At 40.4% G+C, this 18257-nt stretch overlaps 2 protein-coding genes across 13 annotated transcripts in view; one reads left to right on the forward strand and one right to left on the reverse strand.

Annotated features, from left to right (window-relative positions):
* DEPDC5 (DEP domain containing 5, GATOR1 subcomplex subunit) overlaps positions 1-3445 on the reverse strand; it is a 56932-nt gene extending 53487 nt beyond the window's left edge. For 8 of the 10 annotated variants that reach the window (XM_067550036.1, XM_067550034.1, XM_067550035.1 and 5 more), the window contains exons 1-5: positions 3418-3445; positions 2284-2401; positions 1111-1198; positions 412-458; positions 203-288 (exon numbers count right to left, since the gene is read on the reverse strand). In XM_067550036.1, the coding sequence (XP_067406137.1) occupies positions 203-288; positions 412-458; positions 1111-1198; positions 2284-2341 (279 nt within the window). In that variant the 5' untranslated portion in view covers positions 2342-2401; positions 3418-3445. Of the gene's footprint in view, positions 1-202; positions 289-411; positions 459-1110; positions 1199-2283; positions 2491-3417 lie in introns of those variants that run through there. The other 2 variants (XM_067550033.1, XM_067550040.1) reach the window with 2 other exon arrangements.
* Positions 3446-5778: 2333 nt separating this feature from the next.
* PRR14L (proline rich 14 like) overlaps positions 5779-18257 on the forward strand; it is a 40285-nt gene continuing 27806 nt past the window's right edge. The window contains exons 1-3 of one of the 3 annotated variants that reach the window (XM_067550043.1): positions 5779-5843; positions 8743-9279; positions 14419-14500. In XM_067550043.1, coding sequence (XP_067406144.1) covers positions 8779-9279; positions 14419-14500 — 583 coding nt within the window. In that variant the 5' untranslated portion in view covers positions 5779-5843; positions 8743-8778. Of the gene's footprint in view, positions 5844-7127; positions 7332-8426; positions 9280-14418; positions 14501-18257 lie in introns of those variants that run through there. The other 2 variants (XM_067550042.1, XM_067550044.1) reach the window with 2 other exon arrangements.

The following is an 18257-nucleotide window of genomic DNA, read 5'->3' on the forward strand; positions in this document are numbered from 1 at the left end:
TTAGTGAACTTCAGAGTAAAGGTCTAAGCTCTCTCCTCTATCCCCCCAGTGTTGATCTGAAGCACAAGAGTAAATATGTTTTTACAAAACAAAATGCTTGTATTCTAACACTAAGGCAAACAAGAAGTCTGAAGGGCTCCCATTTGAGCTATGTGCTGAGGCAGATGGAAATATTGTTATTGAAGGTTGTAATATTACATACCTTTGGGTCAACAACATTCACATGAACATCCTGGTACGGTCTCAGTCGGAATACCTGAGCTACAGTCTGATCCACGCTTATAGTTTCTGCCATAAGGAAGAGAAAAATAGGAGATTACTTATTCCCATTTAATTCATTTCTTGCTACAGCCCTAGTGACAAAATCTTTGTCTGAATCTATAGTCATACCACAAGAGTCTGCAGTCGTACCTTTTTGCAAATCTTCCTTAAGTGAATTCACCTGCAGAAGCAGAGGGCTGAAACACAAGAGAGAGCAGATGAACCACTACATGGAGAAACCAGTCACCTATCCTGCTGTCACCCTAGAAAGTTTGAATCCCTCCATCACAATAAAAGCACCTAGTAACACTGCACAGGCGATAAGCTGGAACATTAACAATACTCACCTAGCAGAAAAGGTACTCAGAATCTGACCATTTCCAAGAGAACAAGTTAAAGCATTATTTTCTCTTGATCTGATCAGCCATTACTGCTTTTTGCCCTAAAAGAGCTAAATATTATTATACAAACCTATTCCTCAGGTCCCATGGGATTAAAGAACCATCACTATGTAAGAGCGAGAAAACAAATACCAATAAAATAAAGGCCTGGGGAACTACTTCATGAACAGCTGTTATCCATCGCAAGTATGGTCAGCAAATCCTGTAATGCTAAATAACATGGAACATGTCAGACTACAAAAAAAGGCCATTTGATAAAGTCACCCCTTTATTTCCTTTCAGACAGAATGGCATGGCTCTATTCCTCAGCAAAATATCTATACTGCATACCCAGGGGTCCTTCAGTGTCTACTTAGTCTTCAAGCTGTTACATACAAAAGCAATGGAGAAATTAGTATTTTAGGTGCTCCAGCTACACTTGGCTGATATTAGCAGAAAGAGGATTCACCTGTACTCATCATTGGGGTGTGCAATCTCAACAACATCTCCCAGCTTGATGTGAAGAAACACTTTGGGGTTCACCATTAGCTCATCATCTGGAAAACAAAGACAGCTATTCAGTGAGGCAGCCTGCAAGCAACAGATATAAATGAAAACACAGGAACTTATACATTATAATATCCTGCACAACCATCTGTAAATTTACCACTGAGTATATCCTTCACACAGTAACTATGCTGACCAGACTGAAGAGACAGGATAATTCAGGGGGAAAGACCTTTCCATTCTTCCAAGTCATAGGATTATCATACAATATTTGTTTGTGAAAAGAACCAGTCACAGCTTAGTACTCAAAATCACCACAGTCCTTTTGTTTTTCTCAGTTCTAAAACATTGGCGGGGAGACAGGGAACTATAATGGACCGATTAACAAAACTTAATATGCTGTGATGATGATCACAAAGTGATAATGGATAAACAAAACAGGGACTGAGCAACTGAACATCTAAGTCTTCAGAAAGTACATTTATGAAATGCTCTTTTTGATTCCTGTGTAAGTTATGGCCTACTACATGACCGTGACTTTTATCAAGGGAGGAACGAGAGCTGTCTGGTCAGATCTTTCTCAGGAACAAATCAATAACTCTTCTTGCCTGACCACTAGGAAACATTCCTGGCCAAATGAAAGGCTCCATTTGCACACAACCTCAACAACAACAAAGTGGACTACCCTATGCAGAACTCCTAAGTCCTGCCAGTGGGACCCACAAGCTCTGAATCCACACATATCTATGTGCAGCAATACTACTGGGCCATTACAGCCTCTCTCAATTCTATGGCTAAGCAAGATGCAACAGGGATAGCAAGAAAGGAAGACAAAATGACAAAACAAAAACAGAAAAGGTGTAAAAAATATTTTATGTCACAGAAGCTAATCTTTTTACAGTAATCTGGCACTTGTGGGTTTTAATTTGTATTCTACTATCAAGAGGCTTTCCACTTTCTGACTGGTGACACAGGAGGTGACACAAAGGCTCCTAACTTAACATTTTGTTTTAAAAGCCCAACAAAATTGGAAACCAGCTTTGTCACTGTTAAATGAGAAATATTTTGAAAAGCTGATGATTATGTTCATGAAACCAGCAGCCCTCAGAACACTTATGACCCAATGGATACTGACCGCTGCCCCCAAAGCCCTTCTTATGTATGACAAGTTTGTAGACCTTGTTGGTTCTCATCTTGAATCCTTGTTCTTTTCAGCTACTCCAAGTAGAGAGGACAGCTGACATCTTGTCTCCCTGGTAAGTAAAACAAAACAAAGAAACACAGCCCTTTCCTTATTATAATACTTTTCTATAGCTCTACATTGCAGAAAAAACTCTTGAGTGTCCAGGCTCACAGATCAACATCAGCAACACTGATGCGCCACAAACAATGCATTTGTAACAATTCCATAGCCAACTAAATTTCCTAGTTGTCCATATGCTTCACGCTATGGTCACCTGGAACTTCACAGTCATTATTATGATAGAAGTCTGGTTTTTCACATGAAAAAGATAGGACGCCAGGCTTTGAACTAGAGAATTTCTACCAACTGTTGACAGTATGACACAGTTCAGACTTACTCTCTCTCACAAACACACACACACATGCAATCCAGAATGGACAATTCAAGCCTCACTGTTTAAGCAATACAGCAGCTTTTTTGAGTAGTAAACTCTGCATAATCCCTCAGATCAACCTCCTCCCACCATGATAAAACGTGGGGTCAATACCTCATCTCAGTGACATACCCCACTGCAGAACGACAACCCCCATGGAAAGCAAAAGGCCCCCAGCCAGCACAAACCTCAACTCTGAGGACTACAGGTGTCAAGGAATCAGCAACTGGGGGTGTCAGATCTCCTGCAGTCAAATGTTCCACCCTACCCATGGGAATGCAGGGGAACTCGCTGCACTGAGACAGGACCATGTAAACTATGGCCATCCCTGACAAGTGTCTGTCCGCTCGCCCACCACAACAATGCAGTGACCATGCCTGAGGGTGGACCCGTCCCTCACCCCAAGAGAACAAGACCCCCTAGTCCTCCCATCCCCATGGCAACCGCACCCGGGGAGGGGTGTGGCAAATGTCCCTCCTCCCAGCGAAGATGGGTGTTGGGCAGACAAACCACAAAAGGAAAAAAAATAAGGGAACAGGGGGACGGGCAAGAGCAGACCCCAACTTTCCGACCCTTACTGATCCTGGGGGCGGCTCGCCAGGGCAGGGGGCGGGGTGGGGCGGTGCAGCTGCGGCTCCCGCGAAGAGACTCACCTGCAGGGCCTGTAGAGAATTGCTTCACTTCCTCATCCGGGACTTGCAGCGCGCGCGTGTCACGTGACTCCCAGCGCGCACGCGCCGTGCATTAGAGTGGAGGGGAAAGAGAAACATCGGGGTAGGGGCGTTACCGTGGTAGCAGGGCCTGGTCATGGCGGCTCTGCCCGATGCGGCCAAGCAGTACTGTAGCGATAACTGCTGGCCCTGGCGGAGCCCTTGCTAGCTCCCGTGCAATCCCCCAAACCTGTGGGGGAGCAGAGACCCAGACAGTCATAATAAGCAGGTGAAAACGGGATTGTCTGATGTGACACAGGAAAATTGCTCGCTACTAGTGAACAAGGGGTTAACTCTCTCCGCTGGGCTCCCCCCGCAATAGTTAGCCGGGGGCCGAATGACTGAGGGTAGTGTGGAGATTGAGAAGGCCCTGGACCCTTTGCCCCTGGTCAGCAGGAAAGGATATGGGGAGGTGGTTCACTTAAAGAAAAGATCTTTTCTGACTGTAGCTTTGTACTCTGTTGAATTTAACTTAATAATAAATATCAAGTGTTGTGTAACTTCATAGCCAGTAGTGCTGCCTGTTTGATGGTTTAAAGGGGGTAACTAGAAAGAGTTTACAGTTTTTAGAAGATAACCCAGGGTGGGTTGAATAAATTCTGAGACTGAAGGCCCAAGGAGTTTCTTAAACCAGGATATTGTTATTTTTTAGTTAAAAGTAAGCATCATCTGGTTGGTAGGTTGAAATAAAATATTCAATTTTAAATATGAAACACTAAACAAAAGAGGTTGCTAGATTGCTATAAACTAAATTTAAAAACTTTGCTTCTTTCTTATCCTTAATCATTTCTTCCTATTCTCTCTTACTTTCCCTCAGTCCTCTTTCCTTCCTATGTCAGGCAAGCTTTTCTCCTGGACCATGAAGAATAGACTGTAAAACAGCAAAGGCCTAGATCCTGCAAACTGATCCTCATGGGCAGACCCCTGTATTTGTACAGTTCCAGAGGGGTAGCCATGTTAGTCTGTTTTTAGCAAAACCGCAAGAGTCCCGTGGCACCTGACAGACTAACAAATTGATTTGGGCATAAGCTTTTGTGGGCAGAAACCCACTTCATTGTATGCAATATATTTGTACAGAGATTCATTGTCTTCATGAGGGCATGAAGGTGTTCCCACATGGATTGATTTGCAGAACTGAGGTAAAAGAAAATAACTTCAAGAAATGATGGGAAAATACACACTTTTAGGATAGTTATTGTGGGGACTAGAGTCCTACTGATTTTAGGGATCAGAAAAAGGAATGAGAGGAAATGTCTGATTCTGTTCCCAGTAAAGTCAAAATTTCATTGTCAGGCTCAAGTCTAATGGAGGAACTTATCAGAAAGGTATAAAATCTGCATGCTGTTATGTCGTGTATTTTACCATGTACTCTTCGAGACAAAGTCTAATTTATTTATACAGTGCTTAGCACAATGGAGCTCTAGTCTGTGTTAGCTTTAAGAGACATGACTAAGCGATAAATGTTAAATAATAAATGTGAAGTCTGAGATAAAGGGCCAATTTTGTTCCAGCTCAACTCAGTAGGAATTTTGCCATTGATTTCAGTAGCTATTTAAAAAAAAAACATTTTCATGCCTTTCTTCTTTGTCCATTTCTAAGATATGCACAGTCAGGCTTTGCGTGGATTTTAAACTTTTTGATGTCTCTTCATCCACACATGCTGAGTACAAAAGGACAAATTTTGTTTTTTTACGGGAGCTGGCATGAGTTTTACTATGACCATGCCACCGGGCAGCATGTTATGATGAGTGTTTATATGACACCCATTAGTGTGGAACGTAGACACGTTACCTGCTATACCCTACAAACCCTGATAGGTGAGTATGGCATTTTGCTGTTTAATCTTGGTAAGTGGTGCTAAGGTGAAGTGGGGCGGGGGCGGTGCACGAAGAGTCCTAGAGTGGGAGGGGAGCCCAGCCCGAGGCGCTGCCAGGGAACGCTGTCACCCTAAAGAGCCTTTGTGTGGAGGGGAGTCGAGTCGTGTTCTGGTTTGTCCTCTCCTGGTCCGTGGACAGCAGTGGAGGGTGGTGCTACGAAGATCTGTGGCAGCGGGGGGATGGAAGTGCTTGGAAGAGCTCGAGACGCAGGACCGCCGTGCTGAGGGAGGTGCTTGGAAGGGCTCGAGTTGCTGGACCGCCGTGCTGAGGGAGGTGCTTGGACGAGCCCACCGAGAGTGTGGGAGGTGCAAAAAGGCGCAAGCGGGGCAGGAGTGGTCCCCGGTAAGTGAGCACTGGCAGCCGCCAATGGCTGGATGAGGAAGTGATGTGACCATAGAGAGGAGGCGGGCGGGGGAAAGAGGAGGAGAGAGCGGCAGTGTCTGTGTGGAAGAAGCGGCCAGCGGGGCTGGCGGCGGCCTATAGCCCGCTCAGGTAAGGGGGTAGGTTAGTGCGTTCCGCCTTCCCCGCCCCCTCCGGCCGCCTTTCAGTTGCGGTCTGGCTGTGCTGGGGACCCTCCGCCTTGGAACGGGTATAGCCCCGTCTATTCCCGAGTTCGGAGCTGGCAGCTCCCGATGGGGGGGGGGGGGGAACAGGGGTCCGGGGAGGGCCTGGCACCCCACGGGAGGGGCTTCCCCTTTTAGGGGTCCGGGGGAGAGGCCTGGCACCCCACGGGAGGGGCTTCCCCTTTTGGGGGTCCGGAGGGGAGGCCTGGCACCCCACGGGAGGGGCTTCCCCTTTTGGGGGTCCGGAGGGGAGGCCTGGCACCCCACGGGAGGGGCTTCCCCTTTTGGGGGTCCGGAGGGGAGGCCTGGCACCCCACGGGAGGGGCTTCCCCTTTCTGGGGTCCGGGGGACAATCCTTCCGTGTGGGGAAACCGCTGAGTGTGTCGAGGGGTACAGGGTTTTCTGGCACCCCTCACAGGATGATGAAAACAGCATTAGCTTGATGTGCTGCTACTTCTACCGAAGGGCTTTTAGATGAGTGGGGTAAGGGCTGCGGATACCGCGGGCCTTCTTTCCTCAGTTATGAAAAGCTATTTTCATTCTCAAATTTGGGACGTCTGGCCTTGCCTGGGCTTTTTCAGAAAATGAACTTTCAGAGGCCTCGCTATAGTGAACCTATTCAGGCTTGTTTGTAAATATTGTTTTACAGTTTTACATTGTTGGCTTTTTGGTGGGCCATTTTCTAGATTTGGAAGCAGGTCACTGGGGTTTGGGTGACCTGGATTCTATTTCTGTGTCTGCAACTGGCTTTGGCAAAGTGACTTTGGACAAGTTACTTAACCTCCCTGATACCTGACAGGGTGGTGTGGGGGTGTGTTCAAAGCATTTCAGGATCACAAGAAAAGGTGTTATAGAAAATGGTAATGTGTTTTTTCCTGTGCTGAAATGGAGGACTAAGAAAATAAATTTGAAGTGTTTTAGCAAATGGGTGGTTCTTTCTACCTTAGATCAATAAATACTAAAAGTCTGCATCCTCTGAACTGTCTTTTGGTTACAGCTGATACTGTGATTTTAAAGAGGGAGAAAAATTAGTCTGTAAAATTTAATTCATATGTTTTTTATTACCAGTCTTTAAGGAAAGAAGCAATGCCTAGTATTAAATACAAACACTGACCATATCTTAGTTAAATTATCTATAGATCATTAGTGTATTGAGACATATTATGTTGTTTTTCTTTCAAGTAGTGCTATGTTAATCAATACTGCTAGAACAACGAGAGTTCTGTGGCACTTTAAAAACTAACAAATTTAATATTTGCAGACATAAGTTTTCGAGAGACTTCAGCTCTCTTCTTCAGATGCAGTAATACAGAAAATAGGTAACACAGAGGCATCTTACAGATATCCAGGTGCATTGAGAACAATGGGGGAGGTGGAGTCTGGTACTTAAGACCTAATGACGACCATTGAGTAGGAGGTGAGAATGGGTGAGCAAAGTAATTTACCTTAGAAATGGTGTAAGTTTTTTAAGATAAGGGTTTTAATTTTTTTGAGAAAACTTTCCTTCCCTATTTTTTTTTTTTAGACTCTTGGGAATTTTAGGTATGTATAGCATAGAAATATTGAGCTAGCAGAACTGATGAACATTAATTTATATTTTTTAGCTACGTAAAGGGCAGCAAGATCAACATTTCAGTAATAGGATTGGGTTTTGTTAGCCTTCTCTTGGCTATTAGCTGAGTAGTTGATGCCACCTGACTTAGCCCATGGTAACTTTGTGTATAAACTCTCCCTGGATATTCATGAGCATGTTAGTGTTAAGTATATAGTATTTTTGCATCAGGGCTCTTTTAATTTGTTTTTTAAAAGGTGACCCTTTAGTTAATGTAGTTCATAGCACTTATGGATGACCACGTTTTGGTCATGTTGACACTAGAGTTGGAACTGTATAAGCAATAGCTATGTTTGAGAGTTGCTATTGCTAGCGTAGTATTGAACATTAGATAATGACTTGTTGGGCTGTAGACTATAAGATGAATCAAAGGTTAGCTTTAGATAGCAAACCTAGTGATAGAACAATCTTTTTCCATGTGTCATGCCTCTGTTTATATGGGGGAAGCCACAAGGAATGGCAGTTGACAGTGCGTGTGTTAGGATACATTTTCTTGTATGGCTTTTCCATCTAAAGAGAGAATTTTTGAAATATAGAAAAGTAAATGAAATTTGGCTATTACCATCAAACTGGCAGGATGTTTGTGACTCCCTGCTTTCAGGTCCACAAATGCTAGAAAATACTTTTTCCTCCCCGTTACCTCTCTTCCCATTTCCTACAGATACCCATAAACTCTGCAAGGCTTTTGTTTTAGGCTAAGAAGTGATGTTTGGGGTAGGGAGAAACTGTTGATATGAGAAGAGAGGAATAACCTTACTCATGGTTTGTGTGGCACTTACTCTAGTGCTCAGTAATTGTAGAATCACTTTCTTACCAGGAATTAATTTGGAATATGCTTTTGTTGAACATTCAAATTTGATGCATTTACCTGTTTTTTGTTTTTTTTTATTTAAACTTTTTATTAAGGCAAAGTTACAATAAAATGTTAACATACTACATTTTATATTACTGATAACCTGAGCCTGAATAAGTAAACATTCAAAGAAGCTGGCTAAACGTTTTGGTTTGCTGACTGGGGAGCTTTCCTCCTCTGAGTGTGCTAAATAAGATAACCAAACTTCTAAATACCTGTCGTCTTTTTGTATGTATGTATTCCTCTTTCCTGCGTATGTACCTTTGTCCCAGACAACAACAAAAATTATTACTTTTTGTGTGTGTGTGTGTGTGTGTGTGTGTGTGTGTGTGTGGGGTGATTTAGTGTTGTCTTTATTTTTAGGGTGAATTTTGAAAGGCACAGTCTTGAGCTGCCCTGATGCTATCATCTGGAGTGGAGTCCCAAGAGAGAAGCCACTCACATCCCCTTGATTCCTCCATGTCTGCTGTGGTACAGGAATTGTACACCGGACTGCCGGTCAGCATCTCCACTGAGCTTATTGCTGGGTCTGAGCCTAATGTTAGACTAGATACAAAAACTGAAGCACCAATACTTGTGCTAGCACATACTAGAAATTTGCTATCTGAGCACCACCGATTTTGTAGGGTGGAAAATTGCTCCCAGGAAACTGATAAACTGGATCATGGGGACAAGCTTACATCTCATGGGCTGGCGGAATCCCTTTCTGAAGAGTGTGTGGGGGTTGGAAACCTTGCTGAGGATGAAGAGGTCAAAAGCGGAAGCTTGGGGAAACAGAACTCCTGTGCTGATGGGTACCAGAAGGAAAAGATAGAATCTGCGAAAGAAACACAAGATGCCGAGGAAGAACTTGTTGGATGTTGTGCTTTAGCTTCTGAAGAAAAGTGGTGGTTGAGACAGGTAAGAAAGAAATTGATTACAGTGAATGTTTGAACTTAGGTTTCTAGTAGACAGGGACTTGTTCAGGACTTGATGTTCATGTGCTCTTTGTTCTCTTTTTTTAAGTCTTGCCATCATAGCATCTTGTTGTATGAATAATTGTTTGACTCTTCATTGTTTCAGTTTAAGTGAATATGTCTAAAGAGTTTACTTGCCTTTTTAAACATTTTATCTTTATTTTCACTTGGAGAAATATTCCTAGAGTAGCATTTGGCCGGGATGTAGCCATGTGAAGAGCAAAATCTTAAAGGAAAAAAGGAGAAAAAAAAAAAAAAAAAAAAAACCCTTCACAAATGCCAAATGTCCCTCTTCCCAATTGTTGAGGAAGATACATTAATGTCATAATACAGGTAACAAAACTAGCCATTCTGTGGTCATACTCTTGGTACCAGATTAAAATGACTAGCAGTGCCAGATTTTAAGAAAAAACCATACATGACATCACTGATGTCTTAAGTATAGTCTCTGCACTTGTCTGTATCTTTCAAATGAAGTCGTCAATAATGGAGCAAATTATTTTTCTTTTCCTTTTTCAAATAATAAGGCTTCTCAGCTCATACATTGGTTTTTCTCCAGCAGACATGGATTTTCCAATTATTATTCCAAGGCAAAATTTTTGTGAGCTTGGAGATAAAACTGAAATAACAGTTCACTGAGGAAAAGCCCTAAGGACATTGAAGTTTTATTTTAAAAAGTAATAATAAATGTTTAACTTAAAAATTACGTGTTACAGGTTTTCCTGTTTGGGAAAAAGGAATTCAGAACACTTGAAAGTACGCAAATACAGTACATGAGACAGTTTGATTAAATTAAGGAAATTAAAATTGAGTTTATGCCAGGAAATGAACTTCAAACTTTAATTACAAAGAAATGATAGTCTCTCCATAATGTGGTCATATGATGACACTTAGGTTTCTTTGGTGTCTTTATAATACGTATTCAGGTGGTTTAAATGTTACAGATGATCATATAACTACAATTGTACCTGCAGTGTTTTTTTCTCCCTGAGCAAAATCTCTCCCCAAAGTCCCCCATCATATAAAAGTTTGTGGGAGAGGAGATTTAAGTTAAAGCTTGGTATTTTGTAGTAACTTGATTTTATAAAAAACACACTTCATACTTCTAATCCTTTTGCTGGGGGAAGTTAACAGAAAACTATTTTTCCTAGTAGCAGAATTAGTGGGTACACATACTACAAAGCAAATAGCAGGAAGTTGTAATTATTTAAATTTATCATGTTTTCAATGGGAGACTGAAGTTGTTTAAAAATAAAATTTCAAACTAAGGATGGTTCTCTACAGTTCCAAAAAGGTTGATTTTTTTATAGTGAAATCTTCCTAATCACATGACCAACCTTACTTCCTCTTTTTTTCTAAATTCTTATTTTCTTTTTCAATAGAGCCAGTGTAGAATGACTCTACATTTGTTTGCATCCAGTGGTGCATATTCCAATTATTTCTATGGCTTTGTGTATGATTAATTGAAAATCAATTTGGGATGGCAAGACAAGATGACTGTGTAAATTTGCTCTAGGTATTTATAAAACTGGAATATTGATAGGCAGATGGAGTGGATTTTTGAGTTTTATCACTAGAAAGAAAAAGTTTAAATATCTTAGTGGGGTTGGCTCCTCTGGACTCTGAAAATATTGGACAATAGACTTGTGAATCGATTTCTCCTTCCTTTTGAAATTTAGTCTGTGGACAAGTGACATTGGCTTCAACATGCCCAGTAGCTACTAAAGCTGTGGTGCACCTTAGCCAAAGCTTACCCAAAGGGACAAAATAGAAAAACTGCTTCTTCTATCAAGAGCCTTCACTCTTGATCCATCAGTTTCACCCCTCACTGGCAATTAAATATAATATGACTTTGCTAATGTGGATACATTTATAATTCATACACACAAGGGCAATTCTCTCTCCCTTTCTTAGCAAGAATTTAATAGCAGAATGCTGTAGTTAAGGCTGCTATTGACTAAAACTTCATTATGTTACAAAGTGTACTATAGAATGTTTACTAGTACATTAATAGTCATTTTATAGATAATTAAATATATTCAAATATTATTTTGTTAATATCCACTTACCAGTTCTGGAGCACTTCTGCATTTAAAAATTTTGAGGGTGAGGGTTTACTGCAGGGAAGTTAACAAATATGATTGTCACACTGCTGTTGCCTTATGAAGGAACCAGTGATCTAGTGGTTCAAAACCAGGGTACAATGTTACGAGGCCTGGATTCTGTTCTCAGCTTTGCAACTTATTTACTGTGACACATAGGACAAGTCACTTAATGTCTCTTTTTCCTTACAACTATTATAAGGATAATACTTCCCTACTTTTCAGCAGTATTGAGACAATGTTTGAAAACACTTTGAGGTCTCCATATGGAAAGTGTTTTAGAATTGGATAGTAGTTTATTAATACATTTTTTGAGGAACATATAATTGGCCAGATTCTAGTTCCTTTACTAACGAATTCACTTTAACTTGCATCTGGATGAAAATTACTTAATTAAAGGACATTAAAAGAAACTAAACATTATTAGAAAATGGCCTTCTTTAAATGTACAGTGATATCTAGATTGAACATGACACTTAATACTGATGTTTAACCACAAATTATTACAGTATTTATTTATTATATATAGTATTAGTTGATAGCCAAAACACCTCCTGTTTCCTATACTTACAACTTCCTTAAAATATTCACCTTCTTTAATTAAATTTTTTCATGATTTGTCAAAGATAAGATTTTGGATTTTTTTCCCTAAAGTTTGTGGATATTAGTTCAAACTTAAAAAACCAAGTCCCTTCATCCACTTTTGAGCCAGGCAAGGATGAAAAAGGGTATGAGTGCTAATGAAGTTACTGTGTAGGTCAGAAAGAGCATGTTTTCATAGACTTCAACCTGGAGCTGCTGTCTCCTTGCACAGCCATTCCAACTTTCTTATTCTCTCAGAATTTTGTTAATTTTGAGGAAGTGACCAATGATCATATATCCAAAATCCAAGTAGTGGGGCCTTGAGAATGTGGAAAATTTTGAACTTGTTGATTGGGGAGTGGGTCCCCAGGCTGCTCGTTGACCCTCCTAGGTGGAAAATGGGTCTTTAGGCAATTCTGTAATCTTTTTCTTTCTGACTGAGAAGCAGGTCTTAGGGATAACCTTCCTTGTCCTCACAGAGAGATGGGTCCCCACTCTTCTCCACAGTCCCTCAACCATTACAGGGGGAAACCAGTGTCTGTGTTAGATGCAAATTCCTTAAATTATCCATACTTCAGTAGTGCATTTAAAGGAGTGTATAGTTCTTAGAGACAGTAGTGTAGTAATTACAAGAAATATATGTATAGTAATTGTGCTCTTGTGTGTTTCCCTTCATCCTTCAACAAAATTTAGGAAATATAATGCAAAAACCTGTTAATTCAACAGTAAGTTTGCAAAATTAAAGTAGTCAGAAAATGCAGACATTAAAGTTTTCACAGGAGTGTTAACTATCCCACATCATAGAAGCTGGTAATGCAGTGAGGAGGGTAATATTTTCTTTCACTTTTTTCATCTGCACAAAATACTCCATTGAGAGGGATTATAATAATTGGTTTGGGCTCTGATGAAGGATTACCATTTTATTTCATGTTGGGACACTGCATTGAAATTAAATTCTCTTACTGCATTAGTTGCTACTTTGGCAGGACTTCACTGGTGTTGAGTTTAAATCCTCTCTAGATGTGTCTCCTCCTGAGGATAGGAAAGATTAATGCGGCTGTCACGCTGGCTGGATTGGGGAGGGGGGTTATTATATTTTAACATCAATACATCAGAATCATAATAATTCATGTGAGATATGCCATGTCAGGTATCGTTAGAAAAGATATAATGTGCTAAGTAAGATGATAATGTTTATGTTCATGTGTAAAGGAAGTTATGGATATGTTTTATATATCTGTATTTCAAATTGTGCTGTGTCTGGGCAACACTCCAGACAGGATGGCTGCAGCACTAGCCTGCTAAATGGCCCATTAAAAAAATTCACAGGTACAATGGGCCCAGGGGGAGAAGCCATGGATATACCTGATGAGTCACCAGGTCTTATTCATGTGACCCTGGATTCCATCTTAGTCCTGTAAATTTCCACAAGCAGCATGGCAAAGGCCAAAGGACATAAAAGGTAGCTGCACCACATCCATTTTGTCTTTGGTGTTCAGCCTACCTCTGGATCAACTCATCTACAACTGAACTGAAGCTGTGAAACAAAGGACTGAGACCCATCCAGGTACTGGATGTACACCAAAGGGACTATACAAGCCTGCAAACTTCACAATTCTATTAGAAACCTGATATATATGGACTTTAAAATCAATTGTATTTGTCTGATTGCTTTAATCCTTTAACATTTCTCTTATAGTTTTTCTTTTTTTATAATAAATCTTTAGTTTTAGTTATTAAAGGATTGGCTGGCAGCGTGGTATTTTGGGCAATATCCAAACTTATATTGATCTGGGGTTAGGAGAAACCTTTTTGGTAAAGAGCATAGAGTTTTAACTAACTGGTCCCTTTACTGGACCTAGTAGCTGATTGGGAGCCGGAGAATGAAATGCAGTGAAGGGGGCTGTGTGTATTTTTATTTTGGCTTCCTGATAACCAATGTGGGGAATCAGAAGCACTGTTTGTGGCTGGTTGGGAAGTCTGACTTCAGTGTCACCCACCAATGTTGGGAGAATCTGCCCTCCTTTTATAGCCTGCTCTGACCTTGGCCTTTTCAGGTGGCTACCCTAGGCACGGATGGGTCACAGCAGCATCTTCAAAAGTGAGTGGATATAAAAAAATAAACTTAAAAAGAAAGAGAATGGAAGGAAAAACATGATGAGGCAGTGGGTCAGAAAGGATGGAGAGTTTCTCATGCTAAGTGCTTACAGTTCAAGTACTTGTCTGCATTACCATCCTTGTAAGTGTCCTTATGGTGTAAATTTTTCCCTCGTTCCCCAAAAAAGCCTAGTATGTTATGTGGTAAGGTCCCTGGAGTCTAGGAATAGTCTCTGAAAACTATAATTATCAGTCAATCTCAGGTGTTGCTGCTTCCTTGGTGACTTGTTTCTTTATTTCAGGAGGAGCCTCAGATAAACCAGAATGGGAGAGAAGTTTCAAGAATCTGCTGCACTGAAATGGCAAGCCCTCTGAAGAGTAAAGGTTCGTATTTTAGTTATTCAGTTTTTTTCCTCTTTCATTTATACAAGTGAATGAACAACTGCAGGGATAGTTCCTCTGTTCTTTTTGGGAGTTGAAGTTATTGTCCTGTTTGTGTAGAACAATAGTAACGCTTACTCCTTTGTTCTCTCCTGGCCATGTGCTGATGTGATTGAAATGATCTTATGAAGAGAGTCCACGTTTGGTAATTCTTAGTCTGAAATACTTGTTGACTCCAGTGCCAGGGGCTCTTGTTATTAATAAATGTTTTGCATTACCTTATTTCTCAAAACTAGACTACATGAAAATGTTAACTATAGAGATGTGCAAAAGAAACAATAATTGGCTGACTCAGTCACCATCTAGCACTTTAGAATATGCAGTTTCCTATGTGAGAGGGTTTCTGCCCTAATTCTTAGTTCTCCTGTTAATGATCTGCTCTTGTATATGTCTGTCCACAGATGCTTTGATTACATTGCCTACATCTGATAGCTATTTGCGCTCTCTCTCACATGCACATGCTTTGCTATTTACTGCACAGCACGTGGACAAGTTGTGACTACATTTTCCTCCAGGATTCTGAAACAACCATATTTTCATTTCACTATTGTGTTTATTGCAAATCAGGTCTGCTTGGCTATGACTAATGTCCTGTTCAATCCTGGATTCTCAGTGACCACAGATTCTGTTGACTTCTTGCTAACAGAGCTAGTATTTCAAATAGAAGATTGGGGTTCTGTCACTGCATGTAATTTGGTACCACCAATTACATTTGTTTTCAGCTGTTCTGTGAATTACTGTCATTCAAACTAAGCATAAAACAAAACCAAGAAAAGACCAACCATAAGCAACAGCTTTTGCTTCCATGGAGACCGATTTTTCCAGTCTGGGTCTCTGACTGAATATATGGAAAAGGTCTTCAAAAGTTTGAGCAAATACTGTTCAGATTTTTTGAGCATGAAGAAATCGAAAATTCTTTCCCAAAACTTGTGACCTCCTTTGAACAAAGTTATCGTTGAAATGACCAGAAATAAACAAAAAGTGAAATTTGATGTGGAAATGACTCTCATTAAGAAGTGTCTTTAAGTGTTCTGATTCAAATAGTTTTGATTTGAAAATAGTTTGAAAATTCCATCGTTTGCAGTATATTTTACCTAAGGAGCCTTACTAAGTTCATAAAATGCCAACTAAAAAACCACTGCATTGTGCATATTTATAGATAACCTACCAGCACAGGGAAGAGTGCAATAAAGAGATATGGGAGGGCTGCTGAGCATTTTGCATGGCACTAAGGCATGGGCTCCATTCTTATAACCCTCAGAAGGTGCTTGGGACAGGGAATTCTAGTGGTGTTAAACTAAATAGTTTCCAGATTATGGAATTTACTTAGACTCATAGACTATAAGGTCAGAAGGGACCATTATGATCATCTAGTCTAACCGCCTGCACAATGCAGGCCACAAAACTTCACTCATCCACCCAACTCCTGTAATACACCCCCAGCCTAAGACTGCGTTACTGAAGTCCTCAAATAATGAATTGTTGCCATTTTTTTTAAGTCAGCAGGTCTGCTAACTCTTGGATTTTTCTGCTCATTCAAAAAAAGTAAATTTCATTTTAAAAATTTAAGAAAACCTCATGTTGCAGCTCAGCATTCAAGTTAAGTAATGCTAAATTAATGTTGCAAGTGCAACCTTTAATTCTATGCCTTGTGCATATGCATTGTGATAGTCTGATTATACCATTTCTGAATTAGGATACACAATTTTTTACATACACATCATGCCATATTTAAGAGTAAAGCCTAAAACAATGTTGAAAATTTGTTGGCATCTCTGCCTGCTACATATGTTTCTAGCTAAATAGTTTCACAACTAACTGCCTCATCCACTTGATTTCGCAAAAGAAAAATTTGCATATTATTGAAGACGGTATATAGAATTTAAGGCCTCAGTTGTACAAACATGCATGCTTAACTTTAGACATGTGCATCAGTGTTGGCAATATTGGGGCCTAAACTACTAAAATATACACATTGCAGAGAAGAGAACTTTTCATGTAAAAATTCAGTCAGTAAAGAGTTGCTGTACCATAGTAGCAATGAAAATGGGAGAGTAAAAGAATGAAAAGCATATTAAAATGAAAACCTAGTGCGAGATGCTACATCTGTCTCTAAAATTAAGAAAACATTTAAATATGGTCATGTAATTAAAGACTATTGTGACGCATTTGCAAAAGAAAGCAATGTTAAGCTTGTAAGTTCTATTTCGATCATATGTCCTGACTTTTGAGGCACTTAACTGTTCAACCTTAATGTTCTCAACATAGCATTTTGCATAGAATTTCAAAATTATATAGTACATTAAAATCATTGTTGTATTTTCTTCCTTTTCTTATCCTCCCCTTGGTGGTAAGGGTTGGTGGTGACAGCCTTTTGGGGGTTTGAACTCCTCTTAACTCATTCCAGGGGGCTGGACTTGATGATGTCTCAAGGTCTCTTCCAGCCCTACATTTCTATAATTCCAGTAACTAGCTACCACTGGTGCCAATATTTGCCATCAGAACCAGCAATGATTATATTAAATCATTGTTTCTGTTAAAATGATCATGTAATCTGACTTCCTGTATAACAGAGGCCGTAGGACTTTCCTAAACTAATTTTTGTTAGAACTTGAACATATTTTTTAAAAATCCACTCGTCTTCCTCCTCGTGATCATTCCATGGATGTGTGGTATCTTACTTGTTAAAGGAGATTCTTACAGAAAAACACCCACCTGCCCACCCTGGGGAAAAAAAGTCTAGGTTGGAGAGTTCCATGTCCCCTTCTTGGGAAGAGGGACAATTGGCAGACTGACACCGAGCCTCAGGAGAACAAGTCTTTTCGTCTTAGTGTTTTGGATCTCTCTTGAAGTATGGTTGCAGGCGTGGAATGCTCGAGAGAAGTTGCCTACGTGTGGAAGAAAATGAATGAGGAAGCCAACAGAGTAAATGAGCAGAGAAAAATCATTTGGGAAATATTTTCCATTAGAGCTGTATCTTCTGCTGCCTGCTGCTTTAGGGGATGCCATTGGGATTGAATGAGAATATGGTTAAGGCCAAACTAGATGCAGTCTAAGGATCTAATGGACGTATGAAAATTTCTTCTCAGGGAAGAATCTAAAGGCAACTTCCACATCCTTTGCCAGGGCATTAATCACTTGGACAGATTCCCTATCCAAGCTAATTTCCTTAAAAGTAAGGAAGTCAAATACCCAGGGAGTACCACTAGAGAATTTTTCTTTCCTGGCAGTTGCTTAATTGGACATCCTAAGATTTTTATTTTTTTTTAAAAGAGCAGTGGGATCTAAAATAATCATGTGGCTAAGCTGACTAATGGCTGACATACAGGCAAACTAACCCTTACTGTCCTTCAAGAGGAAGATTGTTTGAGGAATGGATGGACATGGTTTATCAAGGAGTTGTCCAGAAAGACTTTGGCCAGGACTAGAAAACATAAGAGGATGTACGAGCCAAACCTTTCATGTCTGCTCTTTGGGAAAAAGGGGAATAAACGAAAGTGCTAAGCAAAGTGGAATAAAATCTGGCAGGAATGAAGTAAGGGTGACTTCCAAAGAGGCTCTTGGTCTTGTCCTGCTGATTTCTTGGTCTTCAGCTAGGTTTACAGTAGCTCGGAGCCCTATTTAGGAAGCAGGCTGCGCAAAGTTAGCAAAAATAGAATCCCAACTAGACTGAACAAATTGGTACTAAACTTTTCTTAGA

The sequence above is a fragment of the Emydura macquarii genome, unplaced genomic scaffold, assembly GCF_026122565.2.
Source record: "Emydura macquarii macquarii isolate MOO-44397 ecotype Brisbane River unplaced genomic scaffold, CSIRO-AGI_Emac_v2 contig_1254, whole genome shotgun sequence".
NCBI lineage: Eukaryota > Metazoa > Chordata > Testudines > Chelidae > Emydura > Emydura macquarii.